The 23,111-nt window shown below is 44.2% G+C and overlaps 1 protein-coding gene across 1 annotated transcript in view; it reads left to right on the forward strand.

Annotated features, from left to right (window-relative positions):
• The window catches only part of RXFP2 (relaxin family peptide receptor 2), a 391,242-nt gene extending 368,514 nt beyond the window's left edge, over positions 1 to 22,728 (forward strand). The window contains exons 15-18 of the mRNA XM_073583177.1: positions 22 to 251; positions 2,654 to 3,064; positions 3,752 to 3,970; positions 20,475 to 22,728. Of these exons, the coding sequence (XP_073439278.1) occupies positions 22 to 251; positions 2,654 to 3,064; positions 3,752 to 3,970; positions 20,475 to 20,743 (1,129 nt within the window). The 3' untranslated portion in view covers positions 20,744 to 22,728. The remainder of the gene's footprint in view (positions 1 to 21; positions 252 to 2,653; positions 3,065 to 3,751; positions 3,971 to 20,474) is intronic.
• The last annotated feature ends 383 nt before the right edge of the window (positions 22,729 to 23,111 follow it).

A 23,111-nucleotide genomic window follows, 5' to 3' on the forward strand; every position in this document is an offset into this window, starting at 1 on the left:
TTTCTTTTTCTTTTATTTAAGATACTTTAAAAAATTTCGCTATTGTTCTTTCGCGCCTCATGTCCGGGTATGTACACCATTTACAGATGGGATATCTTCATTTGAAAACCTCCTGGCAAATACCATCCTTCGGGTTTTTGTCTGGGTAATAGCCTGCATCACTTGTTTCGGAAATATCTTTGTAATCGGAATGAGATCATTCGTTCAGTCGGAGAACAAGACGCATACAATGTCTATAAAGATTTTATGCTGTAAGTAAATAATTGTCACCTTGAAATGAAATGTAAAATGTCATAAATTAGAACATAATGTGAATGAAGATCTTTCAGGAGGAATGAAAATTTAATCACAAAGTTGACCAGAAGAACTAGCATGCATTACATTATTAAACCGGTAATCTGAGGGAAATCACTTTTGAAAACAGCACATCAGATGAAACAATGTGGGATTTTTTTAACCCCCCCAAAAAAAAAAAATTGCATAGATAGATATATACACATAATATAGAAGATATGAGCGAGATTCACAGGACCCTAGTCCCACAGTCACATTAGTATTCCATAACTGTCAGACGGGAACCCTAAGAACTACTTCCTATCTGTCGACAAACCGGTCATGATGTTCTGTGCGCATCATGCTGCAACAATGACAATGCGCCAGGCTGGTTGATAAAAAAAGAAACCCTGGTTAACGACAGGCAGGAGGCGATACGCAGGGCATGAATTTGGAGGTCATGGATTGCTGATATCTGAATATCACTGCCCTGCAAATTTATTTATATTTGTAAATAAATAGTCATGACCAAAAGTGTTGGAACCCTTGAAATTGTTCCAAAAACTGAAGTATTTCTCCCAGAAAATGATTGCAATTACAAACATTTTGTTATACACATGTTTAGTTCCTTTGTGGGTATTGGAACAACACAAAAAAAAGAGAAAAAAAAGCAAATTATACATAATTTCACACAAAACCCCCAAAATGGTCCGGACAAAATTGTAGGCACCTTTTTAAAATTGTGGGTAAACAACTCTGTTTCAAGCATGTGATGGTCATTCAAACTCACCTGTGGCGACTAACAGGTGTGGTCAGTATGAAAATCACACCTGAAACCAGATAAAAAGAGAAGTCGATTTAATCTTTGCATTGTGTGTGTGTGATACTAAGCATGGAGAACAGAAAGAGAAAAGGAGAACTGTCTGAGGGCTTCAGAACCCAAAATGGTGAACAATATCAACAATGTCAAGGTTACAAGTCCATCTCCAGAGATCTTGATGTTCTTTTCCCACAGTGCGCAGCATAGTCAAGAAGTTTACAACCCGTGACACTGTAGCTAATCTCTATGACGTGGACAGCAGAGAAAAATTGATGAATGGTTGCAACACAGGATAGTCCGGATGGTGGATAAGCAGCCCCAATCAAGTTCCAAAGATATTGAAACTGTCCTGCAGGCTCAGGGGGCATCAGTGTAAGTGCGAACTATTAATCGACATTTCAATTAAATGAAAAGCTATGGCAGGAGACCCAGGAGGACCCTTCTGCTGACACAGGGACATAAAAAAATTAGACTGCCGTTGGCCAAAATGTCCATGAGTAAGCCAAAATCCTTCTGGGAAGGCATCTTCTGGACTGATGAGACCAAGATAAAGTTTTTTGTAAAGCACATCATTCTACTCTTTACTGAAAACAGAATGAAGCCTATAAAGAAAATAACACAGAACCTACAGTCAAATATGGTAGAGGTTCAAAGATGTTTGGGGTTTGCCAACAATTTTTTCCAGCCCATTTTGTGTGAAATTATGTCCAATTTGCCTTTTTTTCCCTTTGTTTTTTTGTGTTGTTCTAATACACACAAAGAAAATAAACATGTGCATAGCAAAATGTGTGTAATTGAAATAATTTTCTGGGAGAAATGCTTCAATTTCTGGAGCAATTTCAAGAGTTCCAACGCTTTAGCCATGACGGTATATGCATGCGTAATGTGTAAATGTGCCTGTATTATGTATTTGCATGCGCTTATTTTATATATGCGTGTCTAATGTAAGTTTGCATGTAAATATGAATGTGTGAACAGATGTGGGCCTGACAAACAACGGATGGGACAATCGCAAATGCTGCAGGGGATCCCTTCACTGTCAGTGTCCGCCTCACCATACAGTACTGTACTTTTTACATATTTAGGGGAAATAATTGAAGTGGCCATGCAGCACAATTGTGGTGGTAAAAGTAATATTTGACCTTGTTGTGCTACCCTTTTTTTTTCTAAAAGAAAAAATGGTATGGCTCTATGAAGGGCAGGGACAGATTTACTATAATTTACAGCCAATACTTGCATGAGCTATGGAGAACCTATGCTAGTATTGCCCAAGATGAGCTAGGTTTATTAAGAGTGCGCTTTTTATTCCATATATTTAGTGAATTTTTTTCATAGTCTCTTAAAAAATGCTTATATGTAAGTACAGTAACTGCCCTACTGCAGCCAACAGAACCTAGCCCAGGAATAGGACTATGTTCTGGAGACCAAAAATACCATCATGATTCTCGTATTCACCTTAGTAGTGTGTCTCCTGGTGACTCCGTTAGGTGATTATTAGATATTAGAACTGATATTATCATTACAATGCTGTATCTGTCATCTTGCAATTTTGTTCAATAGGTGCCGATTGTCTGATGGGAGTTTATCTCTTTTTTATTGGGGTATTCGATGTCAAATATCGAGGGCAATACAAAAAATATGCACTCATATGGATGGAAAGTCTGCAATGCCGAAGCCTTGGATTTCTAGCCATGTTGTCCACAGAAGTATCTGTCCTGCTCCTGACGTATTTAACATTGGAGAAGTACCTGGCCATTGTATTTCCATTCAGCAACATTCGGCCGGGCAGGCGTCAGACACTTGTGACATTGATGTTGATCTGGGTGATCGGATTTGTTATAGCTGTGATTCCATTTTGGAATGAGGACTTTTTTGGAAATTATTATGGAAAAAATGGGGTCTGCTTCCCGCTATATCCCGATCAAGTGGAAGAATCTGGAGGCAAAAGATACTCTCTGGGGATATTTCTAGGTGAGATGCAGTTGCATGGTACAATGCTGTATTTCATGGATTAACTAGTCTTGTCACACTTCATTGTTGGCTTCTTTTGAAGGATAACCTCTCATCCATGTAAAAGTTTTCTCCCTGGAAAAAATATGAGTTATCATAAAATCAATATGAATGTGTCCAAAAATGGGGACCATTTTGGGACTCCATATACGACCTCAGCATCCTAACATATTTTTGTGCTCTGCCTAATTAGGACTCATGCAGGCAGCCGTAGTTTCGATCTGAGTGTTATCCATCAAAACATCGGCTCACACTTTAACCAATGTTATTCAATGTGGCCGTGCAGATGTCCGATTTTTTTCCCTGGACTGGGTAGGTCCGAGGAAAAAAAAAAAATCACAGCATGCACGATTTGCAGCCAATAATCGGATGGCACTCGCCCATTTATGTCTGTGGGTTCGTGAAAATATCGGACCACACTCGTATGACATAAGAGACTGAATGTATAAGATGGCAAATTGTTTAGGTTTAATTCTCCACTTCCAAGAAAATCGGATCACGCTCTGATCAAATTATTAGGTGCCGCATACAGTATTTGTGGATAGTGTCTTTAGCCTGTTACTATCTTGTACCTATAGGTGTTGATGTAGAATAATAACCATTGTAGATCCCATATTTTTCCTTATATTTTTCTTTATCCACCAACAGGTGTGAACCTTGTGGCTTTCATCATTATCGTCTTTTCTTATGTCAGTATGTTCTGCTCAATACAGAAGACGGCTCTACAGACGTCCAAAGTCAAGAATCACATCCACATGGACGTCGCCGTGGCCAACAGATTTTTTTTTATAGTTATTTCAGATGCCGTGTGCTGGATTCCTGTTTTCCTTCTCAAAATTCTGTCCCTATTTCGTGTGGAAATTCCTGGTAAGCTGCGTAAAAATAAAAACCACGTTTTTTTTTTCTAACATGCTGTATATACTGTAGGTCATGCCATAACCACAGAGGTACAATGGGTGTGACAAAGTTTTTAACAAAAACTCTGTTTAATCCAGAAATGAAAGCACCATGGTCCACCACACAAAATGTGCGTGTTGAAAACATTATTTTCTTATACACTTTCTTGTTCTAATAATTCAATATTAGACCCATACTCACCCAAATACTGCTATTGCTTACCATTTGTTTTCCCATAACCCATAGGTTGGCGACACTTGGACATTATGGAGGCTGTGTTTGCATTATGGAGATCAAAACAGATTCAATAAACACCTAGGAGGCCACAGAAGGGTTATACACTGGGCAATTAGAGGTTGTGTAGTATTGCAATTTTAAGTAAATTTATTCTCCGCAAATCGAGTTTTTGAGGAAAATTGTTCTAAATAGGTGAATTTGAATTTCAAACCCTGTGTTAATATCTATTACTGATGACTGTCAGTGCGCTGACGGGTCTCAATATGTTTATTGTCATCAAGTCAAGTTATTAAACCCATAAAGATAGACTGCATGTACCATAAATAGTGTTGAGCATTCCGATACCGCAAGTATCGGGTATCGGCCGATACTTGCTGTATCGGAATTCCGATACCGACTTCCGATATTTTTTCAATATCGGAATTCGGCATCGGAATCGGAAGTTCAGTTGATTGACGGCCTGACGTCATCATGATGCGCGGTGTGTGCGCATCATGATGCGCCGTCATTTCGGGCCTTCCGGGGGTCTCTGCCGGCCTGCCGGGGGACTGTGCCGGCCTGCCGGGGGGCTGTGTGGACTGCCCGGGGTCTGTACCGGCCTGCCGGGGGGCTGTGCCAGCCTGCCGGTGGTCTGTGCACCCTGTGGGGGTCTGTACCGGCCTGCCGGGGGGCTGTGCCGGCCTGCCGGGGGGCTGTGCTGATGTCCGGGGGTCTGTGCAAGCATCGTCCGATGGGACTACAAGTCCCATCGGGCGATGCCTGCTACCATGACAGTGATTGACACATTAGCCAATGATGGGACAGTAGTAGTCCCATCATCCGGCTAATGTGTTAAATGTTAAAAAAAAAAAAAAAATACTACATACATACTACATGCATGCTACATACATGCTACATGCATGCTACATACATACTACATATATACTACATACATACTACATACATGCTACATACATACTGCATGCTACATACATACTACATACATACTACATGCATGCTACATACATACTACATATATACTACATACATACTACATACATGCTACATACATACTGCATGCTACATACATACTACATACTACATGCATGCTACATACATACTACATGCATGCTACATACATACTACATACATACTACATACATACTGCATGCTACATACATACTACATACATACTACATGCATGCTACATACATACTACATACATACTACATGCTACATACATACTACATATATACTACATACATACTACATACATGCTACATACATACTGCATGCTACATACATACTACATACATACTACATGCATGCTACATACATACTACATATATACTACATACATACTACATATATACTACATACATACTACATACATGCTACATACATACTGCATGCTACATACATACTACATACATACTACATGCATGCTACATACATACTACATACATACTACATACATACTGCATGCTACATACATACTACATACTACATACATACTGCATGCTACATACATACTACATACATACTACATACATACTACATGCATGCTACATACATACTACATACATACTACATGCTACATACATACTACATATATACTACATACATACTACATACATGCTACATACATACTGCATGCTACATACATACTACATACATACTACATACATACTACATGCATGCTACATACATACTACATGCATGCTACATACATACTACATGCATGCTACATGCATGCTACATACATACTACATGCTACATACATACCACATATATACTACATACATACAATACATTCATACAATACATACATAGACATACAGTACATATAACATAGAGTAACATACTTACCAATACTTGTCACATTGTTCCCCGAAGCCATTGTCTTTTCCGGGATAAATATTAACATAACAAACCACAAAAATACTCACCCACGATCCGAAGCAGTCCACGAGTGTGTCCCACGACGATCTTGGGTAGAGAACTGCAGCATCAGATGATGCTGCCGTTCTCTACGGGCTGCAGGAATCCAATGACGGAAGGTAGGTATCCTTCCGCACTGTATTCCTCCGCCACTTAAAAAAAAAAAAGTCCCTAGTCTCACTTTATGCCATTGCTGTGTGGGAATTTCCCACACAGCAATGGCATAAAGTGAGACTAGGGACTTTTTTTTTTTTTAAGTGGCGGAGGAATACAGTGCGGAAGGATACCTACCTTCCGTCATTGGATTCCTGCAGCCCGTAGAGAACGGCAGCATCATCTGATGCTGCAGTTCTCTACCCAAGATCGTCGTGGGACACACTCGTGGACTGCTTCGGATCGTGGGTGAGTATTTTTGTGGTTTGTTATGTTAATATTTATCCCGGAAAAGACAATGGCTTCGGGGAACAATGTGACAAGTATTGGTAAGTATGTTACTCTATGTTATATGTACTGTATGTCTATGTATGTATTGTATGAATGTATTGTATGTATGTAGTATATATGTGGTATGTATGTAGCATGTAGTATGTATGTAGCATGTAGTATGTATGTAGCATGTAGTATGTATGTAGCATGCATGTAGCATGCATGTAGTATGTATGTAGCATGCATGTAGTATATATGTGGTATGTATGTAGCATGCATGTAGCATGCATGTAGTATGTATGTAGTATGTATGTAGTATATATGTAGTATGTATGTAGCATGTATGTAGTATGTATGTAGCATGCATGTAGCATGCAGTATGTATGTAGCATGCATGTAGTATATATGTAGTATGTATGTAGCATGTAGTATGTAGCATGCATGTAGTATATATGTAGTATGTAGCATGTAGTATGTATGTAGCATGCATGTAGTATATATGTGTTATGTATGTAGCATGTAGCATGCATGTAGCATGCATGTAGTATATATGTGGTATGTATGTAGCATGTATGTAGTATATATGTAGTATGTATGTTGCATGTAGTATTTATGTAGTATGAATGTAGCATGTATGTAGTATGTAGTATGAATGTAGCATGTATGTAGTATGCATGTTGTATGTATGTAGCATGTAATTTTTTTTTTTTTTTTTTTACATTTAACACATTAGCCGGATGATGGGACTACTACTGTCCCATCATTGGCTAATGTGTCAATCACTGTCATGGTAGCAGGCATCGCCCGATGGGACTTGTAGTCCCATCGGACGATGCCTGCACAGACCCCCGGAGCCTGCACAGACCACCGGCAGGCCGGCACAGCCCCCCGGCAGGCCGGCACAGCCCCCCGGCAGGCCGGCACAGCCCCCCGGAGCCTGCACAGCCCCCCGGCAGGCCGGCACAGCCCCCCGGAGCCTGCACAGCCCCCCGGCAGGCCGGCACAGCCCCCCGGCAGGCCGGCACAGCCCCCCGGAGCCTGCACAGACCACCGGCAGGCCGGCACAGACCACTGGAGCCTGCACAGACCCCCTGGCAGGCCGGCACAGCCCCCCGAAAGGCCCGTACAGACCCCAGAGAGGCTGTACAAGGGCAGGAAAGGGTTTTTCTTATTCCGATACGGAAGTCCCATAGACTTGAATGGGACTTCCGGTATCGGAATCGGCGATACCGATACTTTTTTTAAAGATCGGCCGATACCATCCGATACGATACTTTGAAGTATCGGACGGTATCGCTCAACTCTAACCATAAATAATTCAAATACATAACTTTATTAACACAAAAGCATTTAAGACATGGGCATAAAGATAGTCTTATAAGTATCAATAAAGTAATGAGTGGGTTATGTTTACAGTAATCCAATTAATGACTCAAAATATATCTAACAAATGGCTCCAAAATACTTACAACATAAATTAACTGTGGTTTAGCACATCTTTGGGAAGCCGAGTTCAAATTCCCTAGCCACACGCAAATGTGATTACTGCCACATCTGTTCTCAATCAAGAAATCACTTAAATAGGACCTGTCTGACAAAGTGACGTAGATCAGAAGCTTCTCAAAAGCTAGACATCATGCCACGATCCAAAGAAATTCTTGAACAAAAGAGACAAAAAGTAATTGAGATCAATGAGTCTGAAAAAGGTTATACAACCCTTGTATACGGTCCCCTTTAAAATTTCAGTTAAGAATTGAGTGTGTCAGTGTTTTGTTTGTAAGTAGGATAGGTCGGTGTGAGATTGAACACAGGTCAGAGAAGGCAATGCCATTGACGCACCCACAAGTGATACAGCTGTGCAGTCATCCACGGCAACGGATTGGATGCGGACAGTTATGGCTGTGAACCGAAGGATAAAATTTGAGTTATTTTTGCAAGTTGCCAAAATAAAGACGTTTAAGTTGGACTAAGCTAGGGTACTGCCACTTTATCACACGGTCATGAAAGCCGCTGCATTATATATGAATGAGAAAGCGGGCAGTGTGATCTAAGTCATACCCCAATGATATCCGCATGTCAGTAATGAAGCATTCAATGCTACAGCTTAGGATCGTCGACAAGATGGAGGATATACTGAAACAGTTAGTCCTATCCAAGGCACAACAGCAGCAGACTAACAGCCTGATTCTGCAACAGATTGTGGCCCTCCGAGAGGCACCCTTACCACTGATACCAGTCCGTCCCAAGGCCCCGGACAAAGTCAGAGTGGCGCTGAGGAAAATGAGTCCGGAGGATGATCTAAAAGCCTTCATCACCATCTTCGAAAGAACCGTGGGACAAGAGAACTTGCCAGCTGACCAATGGGCTGAAGTGGTGGCCCCAGTTTGATGGGAGATGCCCAGAAGGTGCACTTTGACCTTAGCTGTGAAGACGCTCTGGACTATGGATGCCTTAAAGGTGAGATCCTTGCCCAGATGGGGGTGAATACCTCTGTACTGGGCAGCAGATATATCAGTGGACATTTTTTGGAGGCCCAACCCACTAGGTCTCAGACTTTGAATTTTGACTTATTGCACATTGTAAAAAATCGCTCCAGCATGAGACCTTGACCCCAATCGAGATGATAGAGAGGATGGTGGTTGACCAGCTTGTGAGAGTTCTGCCAGCAGCCATAACAGCATTGTCTTGGGCAAGGGAACCCAGGCAACCTAGACCAGGTGGTTACATTGATCGAGCATTATATGGCCACCCAGGACTTCATATGGGATTTTGCCACACTGCAGCTATCATGCTGGCCCCTACAAGCCCAGGAGCCTGGGAAAGGGTTACGACTAGAGTTGAGCGACTTTTGGTTTTTTAGGGTCGCATTTCGTTTCGTGAAACCCGACTTTTCCAAAAGTCGGGTCGAGCAAGATCGTCCGATTATAGGGAAAAGTCGGGGGTCGTCCCGAAACACGAAACCCAATGTAAGTCAATGGGGAATAAAAGTCGGCAGTGAGAGGAGGACAGGAAACACACCTACAGTGCCCATTTGAATGCCAAAAGCATCAATTCTTCTTACTTAAGCTTGTCAACCTTAATTAACTTCATAATACAAGTTACGCACTGAAAAATGGGGGTTATTTGGCTAAAGTTGTGGGGGGGGAGGGCTGGCTGCAGGTTTTCATGTGCCCTGGGCGAAAGAGCGCCCCTTTAACACATACCACAACTCATCATGCTCCGATACGGCAGAGAAATAGCGGTATAGTACAATGAAAAATACCTCACTTTTTACATCTCATGACGAGGCCCATCTATTTCTCCATACAGAATCATTGGTCCCATATAATGTTTGAAACAGTATATGATGAGCTCCACATAATGCTACAGTATATGTTGGTCCCCATGGATGAAACTCCACTGTCTTATGGGCCCAAATAATGCTCCAAACATAATGGACCCCATTTCTAATGCTCTAGTGTATAATGGGCCCTGTAAATGCTGCTCCAGTGTCTGATGTCCACCTTTGGAATGTTCCAGTGTATGGTGGGCCCCATCTATCATTCTCCAGAGTATAGTGCTCCCCAAAAATTGCTATCCCAACATTGAAAACAATCAAATAAGTCTCCTCGCTAGGGAATCCCTGTACTAGTCTAGACTCCTCGTCGTCCCCATCTTCCATCTCACTGCACAGTATTTCAACTTTGCAAGTGCTGTGATCCTGGGCAAGCAGGGGGGGCCCACTCATTGGCGACGGCACTGGCACAGGGCCCCTGATAGTACGGTGGTGTGTCTGATGGCGGGTGGGCCGAACCTGCACTTTCATCTGCAGCTTCCTCTTTGTCACCGTGTAAGATGGAACTGTATATGGGAAGGGTAACCTGAGTTTCATCAGGGTCAGATTCAGGCCGGGTAGCGTGCGAGGGGAATGTAGTGGTCTGGGTCAATGTACCAGCAGATTCATCGAGCAGTGGCTGGGCATCAGTGCACTTGTGTCGCCCCCAGGAGTACGGTCGCCACAGTGGCATTACCTTCTTCCTAGGGAGTGTGATGTCATGCTTGGGAGCAACGAAGGATCTCTCTAGCAGGTTAACTGATTGGGCGGCGTTATTCCCACGAGTCATGACCCTCCAAACAGCGTTCATGAAGGCAAAGTGTTTGTTTTACGTGGGCAGTATGGTTGCAAAGCTGAACCTTAAAGGAATGTCCAGAAGGGCACCACCAGGAGTGGAGCCTACGGTTAAATTCGACTCCACCTGGGAAACCTCAACCATGCCAGCTACAGAACAGATGCACACATTGCAAGCTTAATTCCGTTAACGAACGAGACTCCGTCATGCCCCGCGGTCCGAGTCCGGCTTACTAGAGGGACACGTGAGGCTCTGGCACATGAGATTGGCCAATAACTGGTGTGTCATGCCCTTACATGTCCGTGGCTGCATGTGCGCTACACTGAAAAGGCCAGCGTTTGTCGCTTACAGGTGCAGATAACCCGCTGAACAACGTTAGTGATGGGGATCACTGATTACAATTATTACCCGCGAACAATGATTTCCCAGTAAGTGCAGGTCAACAGCAGTTCCGGAATTAGGCCTAACCGTCATTCCTGAAAAAATGAAAAACTTACGTGTGCAAACCACAGGTGCTGTAGCTTGCTTAACAGCTCGCCAGCCGTTCTCACGCCCGGTATGGATTACACGTGATTGCACAAAGGTGAGAAAGGGTACCGTATCCCCGGATAACATGTATGGATAGCGTACACATTCAAAATATATGTCTCAGGAGGCAGGCTCAGACGGTGTTAGGCCCAGTATGGATTGCACGTGATTGCACAAAGGTTAGAAAGGGTACCGTATCCCCGGATAACATGTATGGATAGCGTACACATTCAAAATATATGTCTATACATCAGGAGGCAGGTTCAGACGGTGTTAGGCCCAGTATGGATTGCACGTGATTGCACAAAGGTTAGAAAGGGTACCGTATCCCCAGGTAACATGTATGGATAGCGTACACATTCAAAATATATGTCTCAGGAGGCAGGCTCAGACGGTGTTAGGCCCAGTATGGATTGCACGTGATTGCACAAAGGTTAGAAAGGGTACCGTATCCCCAGATAACATGTATGGATAGCGTACACATTCAAAATATATGTCTATACATCAGGAGGCAGGCTCAGACGGTGTTAGGCCCAGTATGGATTGCACGTGATTGCACAAAAGTTAGAAAGGGTACCGTTTCCCCGGATAACATGTATGGATAGCGTACACATTCAAAATATATGTCTCAGGAGGCAGGCTCAGATGGTGTTAGGCCCAGTATGGATTGCACGTGATTGCACAAAGGTTAGAAAGGGTACCGTATCCCCGGATAACATGTATGGATAGCGTACACATTCAAAATATATGTCTCAGGAGGCAGGCTCAGACGGTGTTAGGCCCAGTATGGATTGCACGTGATTGCACAAAGGTTAGAAAGGGTACCGTATCCCCAGATAACATGTATGGATAGCGTACACATTCAAAATATATGTCTATACATCAGGAGGCAGGCTCAGACGGTGTTAGGCCCAGTATGGATTGCACATGATTGCACAAAGGTTAGAAAGGGTACCGTTTCCCCGGATAACATGTATGGATAGCGTACACATTCAAAATATATGTCTCAGGAGGCAGGCTCAGACGGTGTTAGGCCCAGTATGGATTGCACGTGATTGCACAAAGGTTAGAAAGGGTACCGTATCCCCGGATAACATGTATGGATAGCGTACACATTCAAAATATATGTCTATACATCAGGAGGCAGGCTCAGACGGTGTCAGGCACAGTATGGATTTGACGGCCCAGATTACACAGCGGAGGAGCAGGGAGAGGTAAAGATTGCAAATGCTGGGGCCCTGCCCAAGCAAGGGGGGCCCACTCGTGGGCGTCGGTACTGGCACTGGGCCCCTCATAGTACAGCGGTGTGTCTGACGGCGGGTGTGCACCACCACCGTCAGAGACACTTGATTGCACTATGAGGGACCCTGTTAGGGAGTTTTAGAAAGTGGCATATGTTGATGTTGGACATTCAGCTGATGAAAAAAGGCGAAATAGGTCAAGTCCCAGGAAGAGGTGGACCAAAGCAAGCCATTTTTCTGTCACCCTATGTGTCATCAGGGGAAGGTGGGACAAAATCCTTGGAAACCCATGCATGGTTCATTTTAATGAAGGTTAGATCATCCACATTTTGGGTTGACAGACGGGTCCTTTTTTCTGTCAGGATTGATCCAGCTGCACTGAAGACTCTTTCCGATAGCACACTTGCAGCTGGGCAAGCGAGCTCCTGTAAGGCATATTGGGCCAATTCAGGCCAGGTGTCCAGTTTAGCGGCCCAATAGTCAAAGGGGAATGACCTGTGTGGGAGAACATCGATATGGGAGGAAAAGTAGTTTGTAACCATAGTTGACAACTGCTGTCTCCTGTCACTTTCCATCGATGCAGTATTACCAGTTGTGTGAGCGGTATTTGAAAAATCAGTCCACAACATTGTCATGAAACCCCTGTCTCCAACGCCACTTCTGCTGTGTGCACTACGAACACCTCTGCCAAGCTGCCCCCGGCCTGTACGGCTCGTGTGAGAACCATCACCGCTGCTGTGTGCTGGGAATGCCTCAAGCAACCGATTTACCAGAGTTGCTTGTTTATTAGCCAATATTAGGTCAAGGTTCTCCTGTGGCATGATGTTTTGTAATTTGCCTTTATAGCGTGGATCCAGGATGCTGGCCAACCAGTAGTCGTCATCGTTCATCATTTTGGCAATGCGGGGGTCCCTTTTTAGGATCTGCAAGGCATAATCTGACATGTGGGCCAATGTTCCCGGGGTGTCAATGATGCACTGCGAGTGCTGGGTGGAGGAGCACTTTCTGGCAAATCCACATCCCTCCAGTCACGCACAAACCCTGTACCAGACCTTGCCACGCCAACATTTTCACTTGCCCCACGAGATGCATCCTCCTCCCCTAAGTAATCATCCCCATCATCATCCTCCTCCTCCTCTTCTTCCTCCACCTCGTCCAGGAGAGGTCCCTGAGCAGACAATGGCTGAATGTCATCAAGGATTCCCTCCTCCTCTTCCTCCTCATCAACATTGGCTGCAGACGCCTGCTCCTTAAGGTGCGTCAAAGTTTGCATGAGCAGACGCATAAGTGGGATGCTCATGCTTAGGATGGCGTCGTCTGCGCTTACCAGCCGTGTGCATTCCTCAAAACACTGAAGGACTTTACAGAGGTCTTTCAGCTTCGAACACTGCACACCTGTCAACTCCATGTCTGCTCTCAAAGTGCCTGGCCGTGTATCCTCCCACAAATGCATTATGGCCTGCCTCTGCTCGCACAGCCGCTCCACCATGTGCAGGGTGGAGTTCCACCTTGTTGCAATGTCGATAATGAGGCGGTGGTTGGGAAGGTGGAGCAATCGCTACAGCTTCTGCATACGAACGGAGTGTACAGGCGACCGGCGGATGTGCGCGCCTTCTGGAGCAGGGCTGTTAACTCCGGATAATTTTTGAGGAAGCACTGCACCACCAGGTTCAAGGTGTGAGCCAAGCAAGGTATGTGGCTGAGTTTTGAAAGGGCTATGGCTGCCACAAAATTACGGCCGTTATCACTAACTACCTTGCCTGCCTCAAGATGTACACTGCCCAGCCATGACTCAGTTTGTCGCTTCAAGTACTCAGCCAGCACCTCGGCGGTGTGTCTGTTGCCCAAACACATCATCTGCAACACAGCCTGCTGACGCTTTCCACTAGCTGCTCGATAGGGGGACACATCGTGTGCAACAGTGGCAGCTGCAGATGGAGTGCTCGTACGACTGCGCTCTGTGGTCGAGCTTTCGCTTCTGGAGGAGGAGGAGGGTCGAACGCCTACAGCCAACTGTTTCCTATACCGTGGGCTAGGCAGCACTGTCCCACCACCGCTCTCCCCTGTGGACCCTGCATCCACCACATTAACCCAGTGCACAGTGATGGACACGTAACGGCCCTGGCCATGCCGACTGGACCATGCATCAGTTGTGAGGTGCACCTTTCCGCTCACTGACTGCTTGAGTGCATGGACAATGCGGTCTTTCACATGATGGTGGAGGGCTGGGATGGCTTTGCGAGAGAAGAATTGGCGACTGGGTAGGTCATAGCGTGGTACTGCATAGGCCATGAGTTCGCGGAAAGCTGTGCTTTCCACCAACCGAAAGGGCATCATCTCAAACGAGATTAGTTTGGCAATGTGGGCGTTCAAACCCAGTGTACGCGGATGAGAGACTGAGTACTTTCTTGACCTACTCTTAGTGTCTGGGAGGGTGAGCTGGACTTGAGAGCTGCATATGGTGGAAGTAGCGGTGGACAGGGCGGACTGAGAGAGGGTTGATGATGGTGATGGAGTTGGTGTTCTTTCTGATGGCCTAGAATCAGTCTTTCGTTGATATAACAGTGGGATTCCCTGACTGCTGTGGCCTTGCAACGACACCTCAACATTTGCTGCTGTGCTAACCGGTGGGCTTACAGTGGGGGAAACAATGTAGCATTGCTGACTACCTTCGTTGTGATCAGTTGCACATGTGGCACTTGAGGTTTGGTGTTGTGTCCACGCTTGCAAGTGCATGCTGGTTAAATGTCTAAGCATGCAACTGGTATTCAAATTTTTCAGATTTTTCCCTCGGCTAAAGGTCTTTGCGCACTTCTTACAGATAACCTTGGCCTGATCATGAGGATTTTGTTCAAAAAAGTGCCACACTGCACTCTTCCTACTTTGGCAGACATTTTGCGGCCTAGCACGCTGTGATCTTTTGACCCTCTGGACAAGCTGTCCAGCAACTCTTTTGATGTTTGGAACCTGTCTTTGGAGTGCTACGGGCCTGCCAGATAACAGCTGTTGCGATGTCGATGTCTGCTGTGGATGCTCCTCATCTGAGCTATTGGAAGCAGCACCCTCTTCCCCCAATGGATGCCAATATGGGTCAACAACTGGGTCATCCATCACCTCCTCTTCTATGTCATGTGCACCTTCCTCTGTGTCACCGTGTATGGTGGTATAGTGTGCGGGAAGGGGCACCTGAGTCTCATCAGGGTCAGAATCTGGCTCTGTACACTGCGAGGACAATGTAGTGCTCTGAGTGAATGTACCAGCAGAATCATCCATCAGCGGCTGTGCATCAGTGCACTCCATGTCAGATTCATCTTGGCCTGGGTAATTCACCATTTGACTTGATAATCCAGGCATGGTATGTGAAAACAGCTCCATGGAGTAATCAGTAGTATGGCCTGCGTCATCCTTCAATCTTGGTTGGGGTGAAGGACACAAGGAAAGGTGTGGTTCATGAACATGAGCCTCCAATGACGACTCAGTGCTTTTACTTTTTACAACTGAAGAAGAGGAGGCGATAGAGCTGGAGGCTGAGTCAGCAATGTAAGACAAAACTTTTTCCTGATGCTCTGGCTTTAAAAGCGGTTTGCCAACTCCTAGAAAACTAAGCATTCGAGGCCTTATGTAGCCAGACGATGACGCAGGCTCAACACCTCCTGCATTCGGTCCTATTTTGCTCTTGCCACTACCATCAGATCCACCACCAACACCATCATTACCAGCTGCCAACCCCCGCCCAATTCCACGGCCTCTTCCACCAGCCTTCCTCATTTTTGGTAGAAATGTAGACAAAATCCAACAAACTATATAGTAATGTAAAACAAGGTACAAGGTGTCTATAGGACAGGGGACATTTTGAATTTCTGCAGACACTTGTGGACACTGGACACTTTTGGATTTTGTGAGGCCCACTGATATCTGAGCGCTATGTCACAGGCTCGATGGCACAGCTGTGACCAAAGTGACTAGAGGATAAGGGAGATTTTGAATCTCTGCACACACTTTTGGACACTGGACACTTTTGGATTGTGTGAGGCCCAATGAATATCTGAGCGCTATGTCACAGGCTCGATGGCACAGCTGTGACCAAAGTGACTAGAGGATAAGGGAGATTTTGAATCTCTGCACACACTTTTGGACACTGGACACTTTTGGATTGTGTGAGGCCCAATGAATATCTGAGCGCTATGTCACAGGCTCAATGGCACAGCTGTGACCAAAGTGACTAGAGGATAAGGGAGATTTTGAATCTCTGCACACACTTTTGGACACTGGACACTTTTGGATTGTGTGAGGCCCAATGAATATCTGAGCGCTATGTGACAGGCTCGATGGCACAGCTGTGACCAAAGTGACTAGAGGATAAGGGAGATTTTGAATCTCTGCACACACTTTTGGACACTGGACACTTTTGGATTGTGTGAGGCCCACTGATATCTGAGCGCTATGTGACAGGCTCGATGGCACAGCTGTGACCAAAGTGACTAGAGGATAAGGGAGATTTTGAATCTCTGCACACACTTTTGGACACTGGACACTTTTGGATTGTGTGAGGCCCAATGAATATCTGAGCGCTATGTGACAGGCTCGATGGCACAGCTGTGACCAAAGTGACTAGAGGATAAGGGAGATTTTGAATCTCTGCACACACTTTTGGACACTGGACACTTTTGGATTGTGTGAGGCCCAATGAATATCTGAGCGCTATGTGACAGGCTCGATGGCACAGCTGTGACCAAAGTGACTAGAGGATAAGGGAGATTTTGAATCTCTGCACACACTTTTGGACACTGGACACTTTTGGATTGTGTGAGGCCCACTGATATCTGAGCGCTATGTCACAGGCTCGATGGCACAGCTGTGACAAAAGTGACTAGAGGATAAGGGAGATTGGATTGCTTTTAAAAAAGCAGTTTGCGGAGCAGTGGGTAAACAGCAATGCAGGAATGTCAGGAAGCCTTAGAAGGCAGCCCAACAACCAACACCACTGACACACCACTATATAGCCTCCCCTTGCACTGCACACACAGTGACTGGTGTGTTGTGCAGGCCAAATCGCTAGCAGCAGAAGCAGTTTTTTTGTCTTCTTCCCTGCCTAACGCTCTCCCTACAGAATCAGCAACCTCTCCCTATACTGAGATCGGCAGAAGAAAGATGGCGGTCGGCGTGCACGCCCTTTTATACCCCCTGTGACGCCCACCAAAGCAAGCCAATCACTTGCATGCCCTTCTGAAAGATGGTGGTGACCCCTGCCTATGTCATCACGTTGCCCACAGTGTCCGTGGATCCTGATTGGCTGAAAAAGAGCGCAAAACAAACTTTTGAAACGCGACTTTGGCGCGTAAGTCGCCGACCTCGTGGCCGACCTCATCCTAGAGTCGGGTTTCGTTTCATGAAACCCGACTTTGCCAAAAGTCGGCGACTTTTGAAATTGTTCGACCCGTTTCGCTCAACTCTAGTTACGACCATTTGTTCAGGTCAGTCAGAACCGAGGCCATACTGAGAATGTTTTGTGTCCCTCAGGATGCGCATAGAACCATACTAAACCCGCTGGAGTGTATTGTAGTTACAGCCACAGCTCTGGTTACAATGCAAACTAAAAGAGAGTGTGAAGAGTTAGGAAAACCTGACATGGGCTTTTATTTTTGGAGATATCTGCAGGATGGTAGTAGACTGGATCTCTCCCTCCTCTCCGGGGAGTGGCCCATGTCCACAATTTCCATTTAGACTTTCAGTAAAGGTTTGGATGTGTCAGTGTTTTGTTTGCAAGCATCCAAGCAGGAGGCTTTTTACAGGACAGGTCTGAAAGACTGAACACAGGCCAGAGAAGAAAAATGCCATTGACAAACCCACGAGTTGTACGACGGTGCAGTCACCTACAGCAATAGATTGGCTACGAACTGTTCTTGACTATCCGTCTGCGAACTGAAGGATAAAGTTTGAGTAATTTTTCTAACTTGTCAAAACAAAGATGTTTATGTTGGCCTAACATGGGTCACTGCCTCTTTACCACACCGTCATGAAAGCTGCTGCATTACATGGGAATTTGGCGTACAGGAACTGATGCAAACAGAAAAAGACAGTACTACTCAGTAAGAGACATTAATCCTCTCAAAGCTGTTCTTACACCCGGTCCCTGTTCTGGCCCTGCACCCGGTTCTGGTGCTGCCCCCAGTTCTGGTCCCTCACCTGCTCCTGCTCTCAATGCTGCCCATGTACCTCTGGGAAGTCCCTGTCTGGATGCTCGTGCTCTGTCTGTCACTCGGCGTCCTGCTGTTGCTTCGCTCTCCCCCACTTCCTGGCACTCTGCCAGCAGGCCTTCAGGGAGAATTCTTAGGATGCGCGCTCTTCCCTCTGGTCTCTTAAAGAGACAGTGTGCATTTTTTTGAAAATAGCAATTAACCAATGACAGCTCACCGATTACTATTTCTGGCCTTTCCTCTATAGGGACAGTGCCGGAGCAACGAGTATCTACTCTTGCTACATCTGGTTCAGTCCTTGTTTTGTCTACGCTGCGTTAGTAATTCGTTTGCACTTGCTCATACTGTTTGTCTCAGCAGAGTATCTGTGACCAGTGTTCAACTATCTCAGACGACATCAGTATCCATCGATTGAAGTGCCATCCCGTTCCTCCACTTGCCATCCGAACCCGAAGACTACGTCAAGGTTACTTGAGCCAGCATCCTATCATCTACTCGGAACCTGACCTTCCTCACCAGTGCCAGCTTCACCACTCATACCCAATGTCCACCGGTCAGCATCATCAGATCCGTTATATCCATTACCCGTTTGTCCCTCTGGGACAGCTGCCACGTATCCGGGGTCTAACTGGAGGTAAAACCTGTGTCCCCCGGGTATTCCACTCTGGTCCCGTTTGAGGGACCTTACTACGGATACCTGGGGCTCACTAGTCACGCCCCCTTCGGCGCCCCCCGGACCGTGGTCCCAAGGTTCTACTCTAAAAATAAAAAACGAATGTGAACTTCACCATCTGTGCCTCCGCTTCCATTCGTTACAGCTGTATTGCCGTGCCAACCTGGGGGAGGAGGAGCATCATCGAAGGCTATGACTGATTTCCTGAGCAAGCTGGAGAAGGAGGGCCTTATTAATGTCAGGCTATGTTTAGCAATATTTGCGCTGTCGTGCCACAACCAGATCTTTTAGACGAGGTGCAAATGGAACTCGGGCATGGCAAAAATCCAGAAAGTTTGATAGTAGGTAGGGACCCCTAATCTGTGTGTATCTGGTGGAATTATTTTCTGCATTTTTAGTTTACATACAGTACAGAAACAAGGGTTGTTTACTGGAGAAAACACAATTTCGAAAGTAAGGACCACCCTAGTGTCCAGTTCATCATGACTGTCTTTGTTAAGAGAATATAGGCAAATTACAAAATGTGATGTTACATTATGCTAAACAATTACAAACAGTGACATGATCATATATAATGGCACCATACATTACCAAAACAATGGAGCTGTGGAGTGTTAGGATAAGTGTTCAAAAGTAAACGTGTAATATATATTACTGCTAGCAGGGAGATGATGACGCCCCTAAGTGCTACGTTTTCTGATCCTCCTGGCATTATCTAATAAAATCTTTTCTTTAAAAATAAAACTCCTTTACTAGCAACTAAAGTTTGCCTTTTTTATTTACATTATAGCCTCCGGAAGAATTACTATACAAAAACTGAACCTATGTAGGAAGAGAATATAATGTAGTGGATGCTGCTATATTATGAATATTACCTAATTCTATATAAACCATTAACACAAAAGGCAGGGAACAGATGGGACATTTTAAAATAATAAAAAGTATAACTAGTGCATTCAATGCAAAATAACAGTTTTCTAAATGAAATCAGTGTTGCAACAAATCAAGATCCTCTAGATTTAATGGGACCTTTGTTGTCTGGTTTCCATTCCGCCACATGAAGCACACCAATCAATAAGTTCTCATGCTGCCATATGGCAATGCAATCACCAACCTCCTGTTCTTGTTTTCTTCTCTTTACAGGCACTGTGACCTCTTGGATTGTCATATTCATCCTCCCCATCAACAGTGCCTTAAACCCTATCCTATACACTTTGACTACAAGCTTCTTCAAAGAAAAACTGAAACAACTGCTTCACAGACAACGCAGAAAATCAATATTCAGGAGTGAACGTAAAAGTTTATCCACCTCACTAGTATGGACGGAGGACCCCGCCGTCCAACATTCTTCTCTTAAACTTGGCTTCCTCCATAAAAAGTCTTTAGAGGGAACGAACGAAAGGACAACGTGATGGGAAGGTGGTGGAGCTTTACAAGAATCGATGCCTCAAAAACATGCACCTACCTGCATCTCTTTTGTGAGATGGATCTAAACCATGGACGCTTTGTGCGCCCACTGGTATCTCTCATGGAAATGAAGACAGGAGAGAAGACCAACATGACTGCCGTAACCTCGTGTCTACTATCATCTAATGATGGACCATCGAGATGCCACCATACTATTTGACAACCGATAAGTCCACTGTTCCTCACATCCCACTTGGGCCTTACGTTGATTATCGCCATTCCTACAGGTCACCTAACTTTTAGTGGAGGATTCTCAATGTGTAGTCTTCAAGACTGAACATTGTATGGTTGAATGACTCTATATACTCTCCTTATAGGAGAACTTGGTGACACATAAGCATTGATTGCTTTTCTACGCAGAGCTATTTCTATCAATTCCATTGTTACGGTTCTTAGTTGGAAGAAATGCACTTTTTATTTTATATATTGGAGATATTTGATGCAGTATAAGCTAAATACATAAAAGAAGCCGAATTCTAAGGAATTCTATCTACATAGGTGACTGAATAATGTAACCAGGCACCGATAGCTCTCAGGACACAATTACGGTTGTTACAATTTCTATATGGCCAACATTCTGTTATGTATATGTGTTAATATTTGGGTATCTGTATTTAACAGGAAAGGATTTGGGTGCGCTCATATGATATTAATGATGCATACTGAGCATTTTGCCTTAGGGTAGACCCTTTCCCATCGCTCACTATCTTTTGAACATCTGCTAACATAGCAGGGTTGCAACGAAAAGAAAGGTAATGCTGCCCATAGATGTTTAGCAATCTCTTTGGGGACAGGTTATGTAACAATATATTTATATAAAAAAAAAAAAACTAAAAGTATAGAAAAATTAATTAAAAATGTAACATAATTTTTTTGTGATAGTCCTCGCCCAGCAAAAGAAAAAAAAGCCAACATATTTAATTGCATGAAACAAAAAAACCCACACACATTAGGTATCCAGATGACCATAATAACCTGAAATGTTAATTTTTAAAGTTATTTAATATGAAGCGGGAACAGTAGAAAACAATTTAAAAAATAGCACAAAAAAAATTACATTTTTATATATATTATAAGTGCTAAACAAATATTTATGAACCCCCAAATGCAACGAAAAATAATACATTTTTTTTACATAAAATGAGCAAAAAACAAAAAAAAAAAAAAATGTAAAAAGTTTATAGTTCCTGAAACGGAAAGAGGCAAAAAATGAACCGAATTTGACTGTTATTAAAGCCCTTACGGTCAGGGTATTAAAGGAAATCTGTCAGCAAGTTTTTTGGTATGTAATCTGAGATCAGCATGAGGTAGAGGCTGAGACCCTGATTCCAGCTATGTGTTACTTGTTGGATTGTGTGTTGTTTACCAAAATCAGTGTTTTATCAGCAAGAGATTATCACTAGAGGACTGAGTGTCTCATGCTATCTAGTCCGTCTGCTCTGTGTAACACCTCCCCCACCACTGATTGACAGCTTACTGTGGGCACAGTACATTGACAGAAAGCTGCTATTCAGTGATGGAGGCGGGGTTACACATTGCCCAGCATTCAGAGCACTGCTAGATCTGAAGCAGACAAAACAATGATTTTATAAAAACTGCAGCAAGCAGACCAGTAAGTGACACATTGCTGGAATCAGGGTCTCTGCCCCTACATCATGCTATTCTCAGACTACATAGCAAAAACCTGGCAAGCATCCCTTTAAATAAAATGTGTGCTCTGAAAATGTTTACTCATTAAGTCAGCTTTTTATGTAACATGTTTGATTAAAAAAATGTTAATTGTTATTTATTTTTCACATCTTGATCTGTATTAAAAACATTAGAAATCTTTGAATTATTACACTGGCCACTGGGGCCTTTCTAAACACAGACTTACTGTTCTTTAAGAAAATCCACATGTACAAGCTAAGCAGTAAACTGACTCAGACCCTCTTTTGAATTGAAGTTTCTAATGAGCGTGTGCAGAGGTCATTGTGAAGGGCGGGGGAGCAGGGTCAGCTGTGACAATGCCTACTGTGATTGGTGGGTCCTGTTTTAGCAGCTGCTATAGAGGTGTTACGTGTCATAGTATTCATGTCTCTGATGATAAGGAGCCTGCTGAAAAGTCTTTTATAAATAAGCGGAAGTATGAAACTAGAAAAGACAGTGCCCAGTGTTTCCTCCCAGCCCACAATTGATGTCCTCCTACTTGCTCCATGTGGATGATGCTTCCTATATCATCCACACTGTGTTCTCCAATCTTGTTTCTGGGAAGGGGAATTGCGCTCTCACCTACTGAGGGTTTAGCTGGCGTATGTGCATTACTGTACAGCA

The sequence above is a fragment of the Dendrobates tinctorius genome, unplaced genomic scaffold (genome assembly GCF_039654945.1).
Source record: "Dendrobates tinctorius isolate UK_male_01 unplaced genomic scaffold, ASM3965494v1 ptg000075l, whole genome shotgun sequence".
NCBI lineage: Eukaryota > Metazoa > Chordata > Amphibia > Anura > Dendrobatidae > Dendrobates > Dendrobates tinctorius.